Source organism: Scophthalmus maximus, chromosome 13 (genome assembly GCF_022379125.1).
Source record: "Scophthalmus maximus strain ysfricsl-2021 chromosome 13, ASM2237912v1, whole genome shotgun sequence".
NCBI classification, from domain to species: Eukaryota; Metazoa; Chordata; class Actinopteri; order Pleuronectiformes; family Scophthalmidae; genus Scophthalmus; species Scophthalmus maximus.
The window spans coordinates 23,494,237-23,511,586 of record NC_061527.1 but is presented as its reverse complement, the minus strand read 5'-3'; the positions used below and the strand labels follow the sequence as shown (position 1 = coordinate 23,511,586).

Below are 17,350 nucleotides of genomic sequence, written 5' to 3'. Positions count from 1 at the left end.
CAGAGGGGAGGTGACATGGGAACCTACTGGGCATGAAGGTGAGCTGACTGTGACACCACTACAAAATGGCGAAGGCACTATATAGTAGTTAGGGGGTGATTTCCTTTGTGTTCTCTTCCTCGTGTTGCAAGTTCATCTCTTGCTCTGTGTGAGAGTTCCAGCAATCTCCTGTGTTTCTTCCTAGTGAGGGTTAAATAGTTTTTGACCAGTTTTGTATTTTGACCTTGCCTTTGCCCATCGGATATCTGTACTTCTGCCAAAGTGGACTGATTTACCGTGTACCGACCTTTGCCAGATTAAAGACTGTTTATACTGATTTTCCTCTGAGTCGTGCCTGCATTCTTGGGTTTTACCTGGGTTCGTTATACTGCGAGGGGTGGAAATCCTATCTGTTTGCTGTCCTGAAATCGTTCAATGTTTCCAAACACACCTGTTCAGACCTCATCTTAGTCTTTGAATCATTTACTTATGAAACAATTACTTAATTGATCCATACTATCTTCAAATATTGCAAACTTTACATACAGTAGATACAACCAGTTGATTTTCTAAAACTTCCAAATTAAACTGTCACTCCTGGGAAAAATCTCTTTCTAAGTGTTGTTTTCTGAAATGTTTGTACTGTTGTACTGGCCAATTTTCTAATGTTTTTGATTCTACCTTATGTCGACCAGCCACATGGAATAAGATTACTGAGTCAATCTTTGGTATCTTTTTTCGAGCACATTATCTACAGTATATGACTTGAGTAATTTTCTTTGACTTTAATATAGTATATCATCATATCAAAAAACAAAATTATTGGGGGGGGGGTACTATAAAAAAGTTATATATATATATATATATATAAACAGTTAGACAATCAAACTTTTTGAGAAGCATCATAGACAATAGAGCCCATTGATTTATTGGTTGGCCAAGTAAATTGGCAGATGGGTGCCTGACTCAGACATATCAGCCGCTGTTCCAATCTCCAAATAGTCAAAACTCAACCTGACTGTCGAACAGTTGCTCAGGTTCAGAAGGAAGGTATCAGATTGCTAATTGTGATGCTATGCATTTCTGAGGCATGGCTTTAAAAAAATACCACAACCTGTGATAAAAGTTTAAGTGTCAAAGTTAAAGACTAACAGCTCACTGTAAAAATCAATGAATGGCTGCATACATATCAGTGGGTCAGAGTATCAAGACAAAGACAGGAGACTGGAGAGTTCTTTGTTCTATAATTTAGTGATACTGTCTGTGAACAAGGGTGCCCTTTGATGTGATTGCATATCCTGCAGTAGCAGGTTGAGACGATGGGCCAGTGATTGGATATCAGTCCTCAGGGTTTGACTTTTTCCTGGGATCAAGGCACCCCTGCTGGGGAGCTCCTCAATGTGGCATGGGGTGATGTATGCTTCATGTAACAGTTAGATGGTCAAATGTGAGTTTGAAAAATGAAGTTTGAGTTACTGCATTGCAAAAGCTATTTTGCTATTTATTTTCAGATTTCAAGTTATTTTGACTATGGCTCAGTAAGTGTTAATGTCACTTGCCTTGTCCTGATTAGTTTTTATAAATCCATAATACAACAATAATGCAACCCTTACCATTAAGTGTTCAGAAAGGGCCACTAATGTCTATGTTAATGGTTAGTATATTATTTACTAATTCATTATACATCTAAAGCTAGTAAAACAACATTTTCAGCTTCATAAAAATTCCTCAAGGTCTCACTTAGCATACTGAGACCTTTGGGTTACTATTATTGCAGCCAGAATATAATCCTTTAACAGCATCCCAACAGTAAACATTGTTTGAAGGAATTCGTGGGGTAGCTACAATAACCAATGCCTGACATGAAATATTCCAGAGTCACTGAGCTTTAACATTTTTGTAACAATAACATTCACACCTGCATACTAAAATAACATTATGATAATCCTTTTGTCATCCAGATTCAAAGACAGACAAAATTACTTGTTTAATGGAGACACTTTGCATTATTCACATTAATATTACATGTCCTGTCCCATAAAGACCCTAACAAAAGATACAATTGCAAATCAAGAAAAGGAAAGAAGCAAATGTCTCCACATTTAAATTCTAGGTTTTAAATTACAAAATGTACAGGCTTTTCGCATTGGTAACCCCACCTGACTCAGCCTGTAATTTTATAAGTAGTTAAATGTGGTAAAAAAGAGGGGGGAAAAAAGAGTTAAAATAATCTTGTCATCATCAAATTTACTGGCATGGTGTCTATTACGTCAGGAGCAAATCATCCATCTTAGTCTCTCTTGACAGGTGACTTGCTGTGAACCAGTGTTAATTTTGGCAGCTATTTTTGATTTAGTCTTAGTCGTTAAACGAAAATGCTTATTAGATTTAGTCACATTTTAGGCATGTTTATCCTTCATAGTTTTAGTCAACAAAAACGGAAAATGTCTTTTCGACTTTTAGTCAAAAAGTTCTCTCTCTTTAAAATAAATGAAATTAGGCTAATACAATTATTGGAAATTGAAATCCAGGTGACAGGTTGTATCAAGTGTTGAAATTCATAAAATAACATTTCACTCTGAAGACTTTTACTTATGAAATATCAGAATACATTTTCTCAGTCTTCCTCTTCTTCAAAGAAATTAAGCTTATTTTCTGACATATTTTATATATAAGGCTGCTCTCCACTGCTGGAGAAATGTTATTAATCCTGCTATTAAAGAAGTGTGTGTGTGTGTGTGTGTGTGTGTGTGTGTGTGTGTGTGTGTGTGTGTGTGTTTGTGTGTGTGTTTTTGTGTTTCATATATCAGTCTCACACTTGTCATGTTTGTTGTTTAGGGAACAACAAAGCGCAGTATTGGACACCCGTTACATTGAGTTTTGATGTTGAATCAACAGCTGATCAGCTGTGGAGCAGCGACAGTAAAGATGTAAAGACGTTGTCAAACGCAGTGTTCACAACAACAGCCACAACAACTGAGTCTCTGGTTCAGGGTTCTGTGTCCTGAGTCGAGATTCTCCGAAACAGTTTGTTATCCGCGCGCGTGAACGTAGAACGTGAGTGGAGCGAAGCTGCAGTCTGAGCGCTGCCCTGCTAACGGTTACTAACTAGGCTAAACACACACAAGCCACACAGGAGCAGCCAGAGAGCTGAATGCCGCTTGTGAGCCGCGGTTTCGCCACAGCTGGACTAGATGCGTGCCAGAGAAAAATATAATTTTTTTCTTAACAATAAACATTTTCGTCCCATCAACAAAAACAAAACTTCGATTCGTCATGACTTTTATCATCAAAGATCTATTTTTAGCGCGTCAATTTCTTGTCTTATTCAAGGAAAAAAGGTTGTTGACGAACATTTTTCGTCATAGTTTGACGTGAGATTAATGGCTTGCTGTTGTGTCGTAAAGCTGCGATAACACCTTTTCTAAACTCTGCTACAGGCTTCAGGACACTGAGGAGTGCTTTTGACAGAGAGGAGGAGTATATTTGGGGTTGATCGCAGCAAAGGATTTACATTTTTTGGCCATGAATGGATTAAAGAGATGGGGGGAGTTTGGTGTGTACAAGTCATGCAGACAGAGAGGCATGGATGGTTTGCTTTGTTTACTCAGCATTTGTACACATACGTTGTTAAAGTGAATATGAAATGGTCAAAGTTTACACAATTTTACTAAACAGATTTCCACTATCATCCACAGTTATATCAAACATGTTAAATTTTTGTAATATGACAAAACGCCACCACCTATAAAGTAACAAGGTTGGTTGGCTGATTTTAACAGATGCAACAGTGGAGAAAATGATAAATGAAGACTGAGGAGCAATCAGCTGAGCAGTCAGAGAACAGATAAAGCCGAAGAAAAAATACATTTAAATTTTCTGCTGCTGAATCAGAGAACAATTCTTCTACACTGTCCAGCAGCACTGAAGAGAGAGCCCTCTGATGCCCATCGAATCCAAGGTTTACACTGGGGAGTTGGGCAAGCTAGTTGTTTGCTGGACCAACAGACTAAAGCCTGAAGTCATTCAGCTAAAACGGATGTCATTCAACACCATACATTTGATACATTTACAATTCACTTTTGTTGACCCTCCAACCATTCCTCCAGGAAACTGAAGGAGGCCTGACTTGTTCATGTTGTTTTTTTTAAGTTCCTTCTGGCTATAAAACCCTTTGCATGTTGTACAGACCATGATATAGAGCAAACATGGAGACAGCAAGTAATGTAACTTCTAGTTGACCATCATGGGTAACTTTAGGAAGATGAGACGTTTTCCCAGAGCCAGCACATCTGCTGTAGGCAGCAATACTCATAACTCTTCTGCTACCATAGCTAACATCACACCAACAACATAATTTGGCAAACCAACTAGAGACAAACCAAAAAAATCTCAATAAAATGTAATATTGTGGAAACTTTTTTGTTTTTTTTCCCTAACTGAATTCAAAAAGTGAAACGTTCATATATTCTAGCTTCATTATACATAAAGTGTAATATCTCAAGCCTTTTCAGAGAAGTGACGTCAGAATCGAGAGGCATGCAGGGCCCTTACAGAGGCCAAGGGTCGAAAACAGAGAGTTGAGAGACACTGGACTGTTTTCAAGAACAAGAGACATTGGAATATGAGTCTAAAAGACTGTTTAAAGCTCACTTTTGTGCTGAGAAAGAAAAAGAGACACTGACTGTATGTCTAAGGAACATTATATCTGCCCTCCCCTGATCTAAGGCAAGCCCTCACCTCAGCACTGGCTTTGGGCCTCAGAACATCATCAGCTTCCACTTGCATGAGAAGTGTGTGTCACATTATCGCCCTGTTGCATATTGCTCATACTGGTTTCCACCTGTGGTATTGGCATGGCAAGGTTTCGCAGAGATGTAGCCGCTGTTGCTACCATAATTGTCATAATTGTTCAATTTCAGCCATAGTACTTGGTCATGACTGTTGTCTGTGTTGTTTATACAGGGCTGCACATCTTGAACATGATGCAGCAAGGAGATCTGACTAGGAAGCTTTCATATAGTCAAACCCTCTTATTTCTTTAAAGAGAATTAAAGCAGACTGATTCAAAATTCGAATCTGATTTTGTAAACTGATGGATTTAAAAATAACACACACCTGTGTTGTGCCTGGACATTGGTAAAAGTACCATTTGTCTAAGCAATATAATTGATCAGTTATGGCAATCAAAATAATAAAATATTAATATTAAATAATAACTTCCTCGGGGCACCACCCTACAAAGGAAGGGAAATGATTGCCAAGCAATTGATTCGGTCTCATTTACAATATTCTAATTATCAATTTGGAATTCTGATTGATAATTAAAGTAATAACTACCACCAGAATCACCACCTTGGTAGTTAGCAGAGGTTGAAGGATTTGGAGTTCTACTGGTCAGTGATTGACAATACTCACACTTATGCAACATTAAATAGACCAGACTGCATATTTAATAACATTTATTTAAAAGACAAGTTGAAACAACAATATCTAATCTAACAAACAACAAAATATATATAAGTCTGAGAGAGAGTGTGTGTGTGTGTGTGTGTGTGTGTGTGTGTGTGTGAAGTGTGTCTGTGTGAGTATACAGACTAGGTGGCCGTAAAGGTCAATGGTCTACAAACAAGATGGCGGTGAACAAAGAAACTACAAAATGGCGGCATCAGAGGTGTCTGCTCGGCCACATGCTGTGCTTCTTTGATAGGGCCATTTGTTGCAGGACAAAGAGTTTCAGGTTAAGAGAGGGTTAGTCACAGGGCCCTAACATCCAAATAACTTATTGATAGACATAACATCAACATTAAGTGAACACATTGACTCAAATTAACACAGTACACGTACAAGGTTAAAAATTCCTATACTTAGCCGTGTTGCTTCATGCTATGCTGTATGCCCAAGTTACGTTACCAAGTCCATGGAAAAGAAGAAGAATAGTCCTTTTGGGGTGCTTTTTGTGTGTCCTGAAAGATGCAGAAGTCGTGCTATGTTGTTTCAGTGTCCTTTTTGTGTCCTCCACAGAGTTAGATGCTCAACACTAACTCTGCTTGGTGGTTCCTGAGCTTGATCAGTTGACCAGACTTTGTGTCTGCCAAAGCAAGAGAAGCTAACAAATGCAATAGCGAAGTGGATAGCTACAGACTGCAGGCCGATAAGTGTAGTGGAAGACGTCGGTCTGAGAAACACTCAACTTTACAACGTGCACCCGCTGTGGCTCTAACTGGGGACTACTGGACATCACTCTGTAACCATAACTACCTCGGAGTTACAGCGCATTATATTGATGAAAAGTGGGTGCTGCATTCACATGCTCTGACTGTAATGAAAACGGACGAGAGACATTATGCTGAAACGTGCGCGGGACACTTTATTGAAGTTGCACAGCAGTGGAATGTGTCAAATAAAGTCACCACACTTAGCACAGATAGTGCACGAAATATGATCGCTGCTGCGAGACATCTGCCTTTTGATCATGTCCCCTGCTTTGCGCACAGTCTCCAGCGTTCTGTCACAGTATCTCTGCATAACAGTGCGTTTGACAATGTCCTGGCCAAGTGCAGAAAAATTGTGGGGCATTTTAAACACAGTCCTGCAAGTGCAGCAGAATTAGAGCAACAACAAGTTGAACATGGACAGAAGAAGTAGTAACAAACACCAAGATTGCCATGCCAACTACAGCTGAAATGGACAAACTGCAGAGGTTGGAAACGCTACTGGAGCCTTGCAGGTATGTTTTACATCATATTTCTCACAATCCTGTCTGAGTGCATTTAAGAGAGAAATGGTTTAAAGGTTTAAATGCAGCATGAATATGTAGAGGATATTTTCTGTGTATAAGTGAATCCAATTTATTTTTGACTGAAGTGGAGTTGATTTTTCTGTTGCAGGTATTTGACTGAACTTTTGGGAGGCGACAAGTATGTCTCATGCTCTGTGGCCCTGCCTGCTTTTTGTCATCTCTCTCGGTTGATGGAGAGCTCAGATAATGACCCTGCCTACGTGACCACGTTCAAGTCTACATTCAGAAAAGACCTGGAGACACGCAAGGGAAATGCCAGCATTGCATATCTGATGATTGCTACTGCATTGGACCCTAGATTCAAGGACCTCAAGTGCATACCCAGAGCTGAGAGAAGTGAGGTGTGGGCCTCAGTCACCAACTTAGTCAAGGAACAGAGGGTTATTGCAGAGAAACCTATGGAAGAAAACACCTCAGAGCCACCAAAGAAAAAGTTAACCCTATTGGCTGCTTCATCTGAGTCTGATTCTGAACAGGAAGAAGACTCAATTGAGGACAGTGTGCGTCGATACAGAGCAGGGCCCGCCATCAGTTCAGATTCCTGTCCATTAGAGTGGTGGTCCAAACATGCAGGCTCACACAGCCGGCTGGCCCCCTATGCACAGAAGTACTTGGCCACACCTGCAACCTCCGTCCCCTGTGAAAGGTTGTTTTCTCTTGCTGGTCAAATTGTACAGAAGAAGAGAGCATCTTTATCATCTGAAAATGTAAATAATCTTGTGTGCCTTAGCAACTGGCTTAGTGCAGAGGAGTAAAAAACCATTAAGTTTTAGGAATCTACAAACTGCACTGAAAGGGTTTTCTGGTTCTTTTTTGACCAAAGGAAATCCAGTGTAAACATGGACTTTTCAGACTAGTCCCCTGCAAGTAAATCCCAGCAGTGAATTTTTTTGTGCTTCACCTCACTCTAACAGGGATATTTGGTACTGAACATAGACTGGTTATGCTGCTCCCTGATAAAAGAAAAATATTTCTGCTGTTACCTCAGAAATTGACTGTTTTAATGTTATGAATGTGGCTCAGGATTTTGTGGGCAGTTTTTTTCTGCTACCATTTAAAACATGCTGATATGTTGTGTGTTTAAAAAGTGTTTGCACAACAAATGTTATGGCACTTTCGTTCATATGGCAGAACATTTAAAATAAAAGTGCGCTATACACTACTTTTGAATTCATTATTGGATTTTGTGTATAAAAATGTGATTAATCGTGATTAATCAGGGAAATAATGCGATTAATCGCGATTAAAATTTTTAATCGTTGCCCAGCCCTAATATATATATATATATATATATATATATATATATATATATCACTGTTTTATTCTGTTTTACTAGACTTAATTGATTAATGAATGTCTTAATTGGTAAATAATCAGCATGTGATGATATTGTTTAGATTTCTGATAGCAACCTGACTATGAGAGAAAGAATTGATGATGTGATGATCCAAATGAATAAAATAATGAATACATGTTGACATATCATGAACAAAGACATCTTCAGGACGAGAGCGGCTACTGGGGTTTTAAAACCCACCTGTCAGGTCCAACGTGTTCAATGCCTATTGATTGAATTTGCTAAAGATTTTGAATATCATGCATTGATTTATCGGAAGAAAATCACTTTGATTTGTATTTAGGTTCACTGCCACATGATAATTAGTGCCTTAATCCAGTTCCACTGAAGATAATTTTAAATACAAAGTTTCACCACACACATTTGATTGCATTTGGTTAATTAAGCAATTGAAAATCCTATTTTTGAACCGTGTGTGTGTGTGTGTGTGTGTGTGTGTGTGTGTGTGTGTGTATGGTGAGCCTCTGTGTCTTAGTTTCTGACTCAGAAGGTTGAAAGACATCTGCCACTGTTTTGTTTTCGGGCATTTAAAGGAATGAAAAACATCTCTATTGTTAATTCGAATTTACAACTTAATCTTCATCAGTATAATTGTAAGGATATTGTCTATCATTCTTCTCAGGCTTGATAATAATTAACAGTACTGAAAGCATGTTATGGCTACATCAATCAGCTGTTTACATTCTTCAGAAATCTCGCTCTCACATTCAAACACATTCAATTTCTTGTTGCTCTGCTTGTGTGACCCGATAAACCCTGGGTTAAGTTCTCCCCCCTCGTCTCTGTCTGCCACTTCATGCAGCCTGTGGGGGGTGTGCTCCCATTGGTCGAGCCTCACGGGCCTCCTCCTCTGTTCAGTGATGTTATCGTAATCTGAGCTGCTATAAAAAATGTTTCTTCAATATTGTGTGTCTGTTTAATAGCTGCGGCATACAAAAGCATCATATTATCATATGTTTGTTTTCTAACTATTGTATAAACTGCTTCTCGTTTGTAGACCCATTGCTTCTAATTTAAATCTTTTTAACATTAATACTTTTGCACATTTCATCACTGTCTTTCATATCTCTTTGAAACTGCAATCTCACGTTTCTATTTAACACATCAATGAACCACAAGGCATGAACACTGTCATCCTCTCCGTTTAACAGCAATGCCGCATTCTGGGCGAAAACTTTGTGTTGCATTTTTATAATTCTGAAGTCGCGCTCCTTATCTCTGTGTGTTTCTTTGTTTACCATTAATCTCTTCTGTGGACTGATTTCTCATACTTTCACATTCACTGGATGCACATTTATAACAAACAACATAGGCCTTCATCACAAACAACATAAATTTCTCCATAATATATAGTGCTGCTGCATCAAAAGGTCTGCACTTTTAACACTAAATGAATAAATGAGCTCTCATACGAATTCTGTGGTGTCTCTAAAACAAACTCGGAAGTTTAGGATTTACACAAATGGGCAGTGTGTAGAAGGACTGCGGGCACACCTGAGGTTTCTGAAACATATCAGGGCCAATAATCTCTGTCCAGAATCCTAACGAAAGGACAAAATAAATAAAAACCCAGGGTCTCTGGCTCTCCAATGGACGCAGAGTCACCATTGTTTTAAGCTGTACCTAGTTGCCCTATTTCAGAGCACAGCCGCACTGTTGGATATCTACCTGCGCCGGACTCAGCTAAAGGCAGAGCCGGAAGCAACTCTCTCACCGAGAGGACCTATGCAGTCACACTATACCACTGCCAGAGCACACCATCTCCACAAGTGCAAATTCAATCCCAATGGGATTAAACTACTCAATGTCGTATTTCAGCTCAAAATTTAAACTTTATTTATTTCCAATTTCTTTAACTAACTTAGTTTATACATCTTAATATAATTTGTCACAGGCCAATTCAAACTTGCTTTAACTTAACTTTTTTCAGGTAATTTATGACTCCATCAAACACAGACTAGGCAAGGCAATTAAAGAATAAGCTTTAAATTTGCACTTACCTGTCTGTTTGTATTGGAGTACTGTCCGTGAAACGCCAGCTGAAATGGAATAATTTAGAAGCCTGGTTGCCAGACTCAGCTAAAATGGAATAATTGTGGTGAGAGGCTGCAGATTCAGGAAGACTGCCCTTCCACGGTCTCTGTAGCTTATTTAGTTTAGAGTAATGTCGTCATCTCCCCACAACTATGATACCTCGAGTAAGACATCAGCTGCTCAATGATTGTTTTGGCTTGCCATAGATGAGATGACCTTGCTTGGTGCCTGAGAAGACTTGTCTTAACAGTTTCTCAAGGAGGATAGATGAAAATTCTTCATAAACTCCAACTTTATGTTGATGATGACGGCTTACAGCTCATGAAAATAAAAATAAAAAAGTATCTCAAAATATTTACTTATTTCCTAAGATCAATCAAAGTAGGATTTACAATACAGAAATATCCAACTTCTGAAAAGTATGTTAATTAATGCTCCCAATACTTCGTCGGGGATCCTTTGGCACTTATTACTGCATCAATGCGGTGAGGCATGGAGGCGATCAGCCTGTGGCTTTTGTCACGAAAAAATTCTTCTCTCTACTCTCTGTACGAGGTCATCTTATCAATGGCAGGCCGGGATAGTCTCTATTTTTGGGCATCATAGTCCTAGATCATACTCTGACAGAGACAGATCTATTCTAAGGAGAAACTATGGAGCCATTCTATCTGTTTGATGACGACATGAGTCTGAGAGTTAAATACACAACGTTGACCCGGATAGGGAGGGTTTTTGGGACATCATGTACTGACACCTTTTTGATATTTGTACGAACTACTAATTCCCTCGATATTGAACTCCTGTAACAAATACTTTTGCTTAAGACATCTACAGTCTCCGTCTTCCTGATTCAACTGCATCACTTTTTCCATATCAGCACTGCTGAGGTGTTATTGAAAGCTTGAGCCTCCTGCTTGTCTGTATTGTTGGGTCAGGTGTTTCTTATCCTCCTCTTGACAATATTTCATATTGCATGGGGTTCAGGTTTCAAGTTTCAAGTTTTAAGTGGCCCGCAGCAGGCCCGCAGGAGTTCCGTAGTTCAAACAAAAATAAAATCATAATAAGCAAAAGAAATAATAAGTGGCATTCAATACAGTAAAAGCACGACAGTGACAGTAGGTAACAATGTTACTTGGCATTAATTGAAAATAAAGTTTTGGTTCAAAGTGTCAATAGTATAAAGAGTCCAGGGATCATTGTTGTATTGTCTGTGATAAATCTTATCAGTTTCTAGGTGCTGGGTTCAGCTTGCTGGTTGAGAAGGCTGATGGCTTGGGGGTATTAGCTGTTTTTGAGTCTGGTGGTTCGCGCCTGTATGCTGCGGTAGCGTCTCCCAGATGGCAGCAGTGAGAACAGACCAGAGCCTGGGTGGCTGCGGTCCATGGTGATTTTACGTACTTTTTTAAGCACGGAAAACGTGCTGTGTGTGATAGATGCCTTGCACGGAGGGGAGCTGGCGACCGATGATGCGCTCTGCTGTCTTCACCACTCTCTGGAGGGCCTTTCGGTCCACAGCAGTGCAGCAGCCAGAGAGTACACTTTCGATGGTGCATCGATAAAAGTTTTGTGAGTGTTGGAGCAGACATGCCAAACTTCTTGAGTCTCCTCAGGAAGTAGAGGCGTTTTTGGGCAGATTTGACTGCAGAGTCTACCTGTTTGGACCAGGTGAGGTTGTCGTTGATGTACACACCGAGGAACTTAAAGGAGATTCTCTCCACCTCAGCTCCGTTGATGTATATGGGGGCATGACCCCCCCCCCCCCCCCCCATCGCTTCCTGAAGTCCACAATCATTTCCCTAGTCTTGCAGACGTTGAGAGAGAGTTTGTTGTCCTGGCACCATGACACCAGGGCCTCGACCTCCTCTCTGTAGCTTGTCTCATCGTCGTTCGCGATGAGGCCTATTATTGTAGTGTCACCTGCAAACTTGAAAATGGCATTGGAAGTGTGTGTGACCACACAGTCTTTTGTGTACAGGGCGTACAGGAGGGGACTGAGTACGCAGCCCTGGGGGGTTCCTGTGCTCAGGGATATTTCAGAGGAGGTGATGTCGCCCATTCTCACCACCTGGGGGCATTCTGTCAGGAAGTCAAGGGTCCAGTAGCAGAGGGAGGGGGGTATCCCAAGGAGCCTGAGCTTTGGGATGAGTATGGCGGGCACGATAGTGTTGAATGCTGAGCTGTAGTCTATGAACAGCATTCTAGCGGATGAATTCCCTTTCTCCAGGTGAGAGGTCAGGTGATTTGGCTGGCCAATCAAACAGAGTAATATCAAGAAGCAACCACTACCTAGTAGTGCTTTTGGCAATGTGGGATGGTCCTAACTCTGGACTTAAAGCAACTTGGATAATGAGCCTCTCCAATTTTCCTCGAGACTCTGGGACCTTGATTTGCAAATGAAATGCAAATTCTACTTTCTCCTGAAAAGAGGACTTTGGACCAGTAAGCGGTCCAGTTCTTTATCTCATCAGCACAGGTAAGACACTTCTGACGTTGTCTCTGGTTCTGTAGTGACTTGATACTAGGAATGCGACAGTTGAACGACTCCAGCCTCAGTCTGCTCCTTGTGAAGCTCTCCCAAGTTCCTGAATCGGCTTCGCTTGACAATATTCTCAAGGCTGCGGTCATTCCTGCTGCTTGTGCAACTTTTACTACCACACTTTCCTTCCAGTCAACTTGAACCGTGAAAGTGCTTTCAGCAATGACCTTCTGTGACTCACCGTCCTTGTGGAGGCTTCTTATGGAATATAATTGTTTTACCATATATTTATATTCACCTTTATTTTATATTGTATAAGTTGTAAACAAGGTGTGGCAATCTATTCTGTCTATTTAAAAATTGACTTTAATATTACACACAAATTAAATGAATGTCCCAGTGTGGAAAAAGAGTCTCAAAGTTCCACATGCAAGTGTAAGCTGATCTGTGCGTATCAGGTGATCTGTGCACACGCAATTAACAACTTGTAAATGAATTCAAAGAATGTCACAAATATTTCTAGATATTGGTACTCACAGGGAGCTATATCGAACATTACTACATCCGTGAAGTTGAGGTCAAAAATCTATTTGTTCAGATGAGTATATCAGTGTGATGTGTGCACTCATAACACTGTTTTACTTGCGCTCAAATAGCTTTGTATTTGTGTGTGTAAGCGGTCCAGTTCTTTATCTCATCAGCACAGGTAAGACACTTCTGACGTTGTCTCTGGTTCTGTAGTGACTTGATACTAGGAATGCGACAGTTGAACGACTCCAGCCTCAGTCTGCTCCTTGTGAAGCTCTCCCAAGTTCCTGAATCGGCTTCGCTTGACAATATTCTCAAGGCTGCGGTCATTCCTGCTGCTTGTGCAACTTTTACTACCACACTTTCCTTCCAGTCAACTTGAACCGTGAAAGTGCTTTCAGCAATGACCTTCTGTGACTCACCGTCCTTGTGGAGGCTTCTTATGGAATATAATTGTTTTACCATATATTTATATTCACCTTTATTTTATATTGTATAAGTTGTAAACAAGGTGTGGCAATCTATTCTGTCTATTTAAAAATTGACTTTAATATTACACACAAATTAAATGAATGTCCCAGTGTGGAAAAAGAGTCTCAAAGTTCCATATGCAAGTGTAAGCTGATCTGTGCGTATCAGGTGATCTGTGCACACGCAATTAACAACTTGTAAATGAATTCAAAGAATGTCACAAATATTTCTAGATATTGGTACTCACAGGGAGCTATATCGAACATTACTACATCCGTGAAGTTGAGGTCAAAAATCTATTTGTTCAGATGAGTATATCAGTGTGATGTGTGCACTCATAACACTGTTTTACTTGCGCTCAAATAGCTTTGTATTTGTGTGTGGATTTGAACACGCATTTGTGAGTACCCAAAGTTATGCACAAATCATTGTACGCATTTTTTACTCTTATTTTTCATTTCTAAATCATGTAATACACATTTGTGTCCATTCTGAGACTAATTTATCTCCATATACTTACTCAGTTAAAGCTGAACATAATTTCCACAATTGTTGAATACTCAAACACTCCTGTCACTGAACTCCTAGTAATGAGATTGTGTGACACATTTTTTTAATTTTCATTCACCAGGGTGTCCTTTGTGGCAGATGTTAAATGTTGACCAAACCTTAATTCATGTATTTTACAATGAGCTATCAAAACAATTTTGCAGCTGGCTGACAAAAGAAACACCATAAATAGACACAGAGAAACTTGCTACTTACTAATGTAATTTTTCAAGTTTCTATACTTAATATTTTTATATTAACAATGAATGAAATAATGATATGTAACTGAACTCATAGAGACCTACAAAAAAATAAACACTCAACCATTCTGGTCCCCACAGCTCTATGGTGCTTTACTAAGGCTTTCATTTGGATTCACTCATCACTCTTTTCAGTGATGAGTCAGTAATTATGTGTCCAGTACCAAAAGACATAAAGGAAAGTTTTTGATAAACATATTGGATTGATGAAGCAGCACAAAAAAAAATTGTTTCCCTCAGGAGTGAGTGAAGCCAAACAAGAGCTAAAAGGGGGGTGCATATTGGACTCACATTAAGTCAGGCGGACACAAACATGACTCCAAATAAAAGCCATTCTTGCTTTTTGTTCATTGGAAGTGTAAATAGACTATTTGGTGAGGCCAGAGGTCTGCAACATCCGGCTCTTCAGCCCCTCTGCAGTGGCTCTCTGTAGCTTTGAAAAAAGAAATGGAAATAAATAACGGCTATTTTTCTTTCTTTTTTGCAAAGGGAACACCTCTCATTTTGGAGATCGAGGTGATACCAGTGTTTCTTCTATGATTATTTTTAGCAGCGGGGGCAGCTCTTTACTGGACTGATTAGCAGGCTGACAGTCGCAGAGACCACAAGACAACCAACAGTGTAGCTACATTGCAGCTAATAAAAACCCAGCATTTGCTGCAGTTGTCGTCGCTTTCTCTGTTACAGTCAGACTTTAACTGATTAACTTGGTCCATGTTTCACTCTGTTGCTGGAACGTTAGCATGCATGGTAATTGCTAGCTTGTATCAAAACACAGGTACCGTTAAGTTGATGCATGACTTTTAAATTCTGTAGCAGCGGCGGCAATAATTTTGGAGCGACAGGCCACCACTCCAAAATTAATATAGAGGAACCTATGGATACTGTGACACTGAAATAAAATAAAAAGGGTTTTAATATTTCTTCAACAAACATATACGTCACATCCTCCATCCTACAGCCCGCCGCCTCCCCTCCGCCTGCAGGTGGCTAACCTTGAAAACTTTTATTTTCTTTTATAAATTTTCCACAAATATTGGAAAGACTCAAACAGGCCTGCATATTTCTGTGTTTATTTCATAGTAGGCCTACACATTCCAATGTTTTTTTTCCACTCTTCATAATAGTTTGGTGTTTTCCTTTTTTATAACAGTTAATCTATATATAGTATAACTATATATAAAGCTTTAGGAACTGTGTTATCTTCATTTTAAGGGTCAAATAGGTTGGAGACCACTGGGTTAGGCGATAATGTCCGTGTTGACTTCCCAGTTCATGGCACGTCCCATTAATAACCAAAACATAAACTAATGCAAGTTCATCTTTGATGTTGGATGGAACCAGGTTTCCAAAAGGGGAGTTTTTTTTAATTTAAAGGGGAGGAATTCTGGGCATGGATGACCCAGGTGGATGACCTCTGGACTGTTTCTGCAGACACTGGAGAGATCAGAATGTGTTTGATGTAACCTGATTTTCTGGTTCTGGTTAGCAGCAATGTTGAGGACAAGTTGTAGCCTTTTGATAAATCAATGTCTTGGGGGTGCCAGAGAAATAAGTCTGGATCAATCCATCAGATAGAGAATTGTTGAAGAGTGAATGGCATGACTTTATTAAGTTATTTAATATAATACAGTGAATAAATGTTTAATACTAGCTTTCTAATTGGCTTTTGGATTGTAAGAAAATCTGACTCTCCTGATGAGTATACTGTGTGAACTAAACCAGACTAGGTGTCAGTGAGAAAAAGGAGGAATCTATTTAGAGATTAGATCATTTTTTTCTATTCTCCCTGAAAGCACTGTGTATGTATGAAAAAGAAAGTGAAGAGTTTGTATAAAAACATTATTTGCATTTTACGATGCAACGAGTGAAGCTCACAGTTTGAAGGTTGCATCAGAAGAGGAGAAAGACGAGCACAGCAAGCAGTTTACAGAGCGTTGGTGTCATTGTGGCTGTCATTCTGCTAACATATGAGTCTCTGCAAGTGGTGTTAAGTTGCAAATGACTTGCATAACATGCATACTATATTGTAAATGCTTTGAAAACAGTGCAGTAAGAGGGACATTAAGAGATGACTAAAGCGCTTGAGAGAGCTTTTTCCACCCAAACTGACACTGTAGGCCTCTATTCATCAACAGCACTGTAATGCAATGCTTCTTCATGGTGCCGCATACAAATGCAGAGAATTTTACACTTAGGGCTGTATAATGAAAATGTACTCTTTACAGCATATGCTGTATAGACAATACACATTATAGTAAACCATTGTAGTATGGCTTACTGTGTAGATCAGTCTTCACTCTGACCAACAGAATATGCAATTGAGACTTTGGCTTAGCATTAAGACCTTGTCAAGGTGAAGTTAATTTGAGCTCTGCTGAAAACAATACCAAGGATACATTACAGCTAGATTAGTGAGCAGGGTAGCGGACTCTCACTTTATCACTTATATTCTGCTTACTTTAGCAGAGTACATTAATTTAACATTAATCTCTAGATAGTTAAAACAGAGACACAGCAGGCCCCACCAGAACAGCTTCAGTTTACATTAGGATTGATATAATAATTAGCATTATTCATGCCATTTAGTGTTTTTGGTGATGGATGATAACGATGATTCCACAATCTCCCACAAGGGTTCAGTTGAGATTTGGTGACAGTAACAACCACTGAAGAGCAAACAGCTCAGTGAGACTTCTCACTGTGTACAAAGTTACACAGTTATGTCAACTCACATACTTTTTATAATATAGCATATTTTATGGTTTTTTTTTGGCTAATTTGGCTAAAAGGGTTAATTTAAGTTCTCAGACATCAAGACTCTGAAGCAAGTCAGCCAAGCATCAATGTCGTTCACTACATGACATTTAGAAGTTGAGCAGTGGTATGAAGTG

The 17,350-nt window shown here is 39.5% G+C and overlaps 1 protein-coding gene across 1 annotated transcript; it reads left to right on the top strand.

Moving 5' to 3' along the window:
* Window positions 1-1,318: 1,318 nt before the first annotated feature.
* On the top strand, window positions 1,319-7,977 carry LOC118318563. The gene is made up of 3 exons (XM_047336969.1): window positions 1,319-1,426; window positions 6,004-6,709; window positions 6,870-7,977. The coding sequence occupies exons 2-3, from the start codon at window positions 6,648-6,650 to the stop codon at window positions 7,534-7,536; spliced, it is 729 nt and encodes a 242-aa protein (XP_047192925.1). The 5' UTR covers window positions 1,319-1,426; window positions 6,004-6,647; the 3' UTR covers window positions 7,537-7,977.
* The last annotated feature ends 9,373 nt before the right edge of the window (window positions 7,978-17,350 follow it).

What these genes read in the sequence shown, in the direction of transcription:
- LOC118318563 (XM_047336969.1), top strand. Translation starts at nt 6,648, where the DNA reads ATGCCAACTACAGCTGAAATGGACAAACTGCAGAGGTTGGAAACGCTA. An exon ending in ACGCTACTGGAGCCTTGCAG is followed by an intron (nt 6,710 to 6,869) that starts GTATGTTTTACA and finishes TTTCTGTTGCAG; the next exon opens with GTATTTGACTGAACTTTTGG.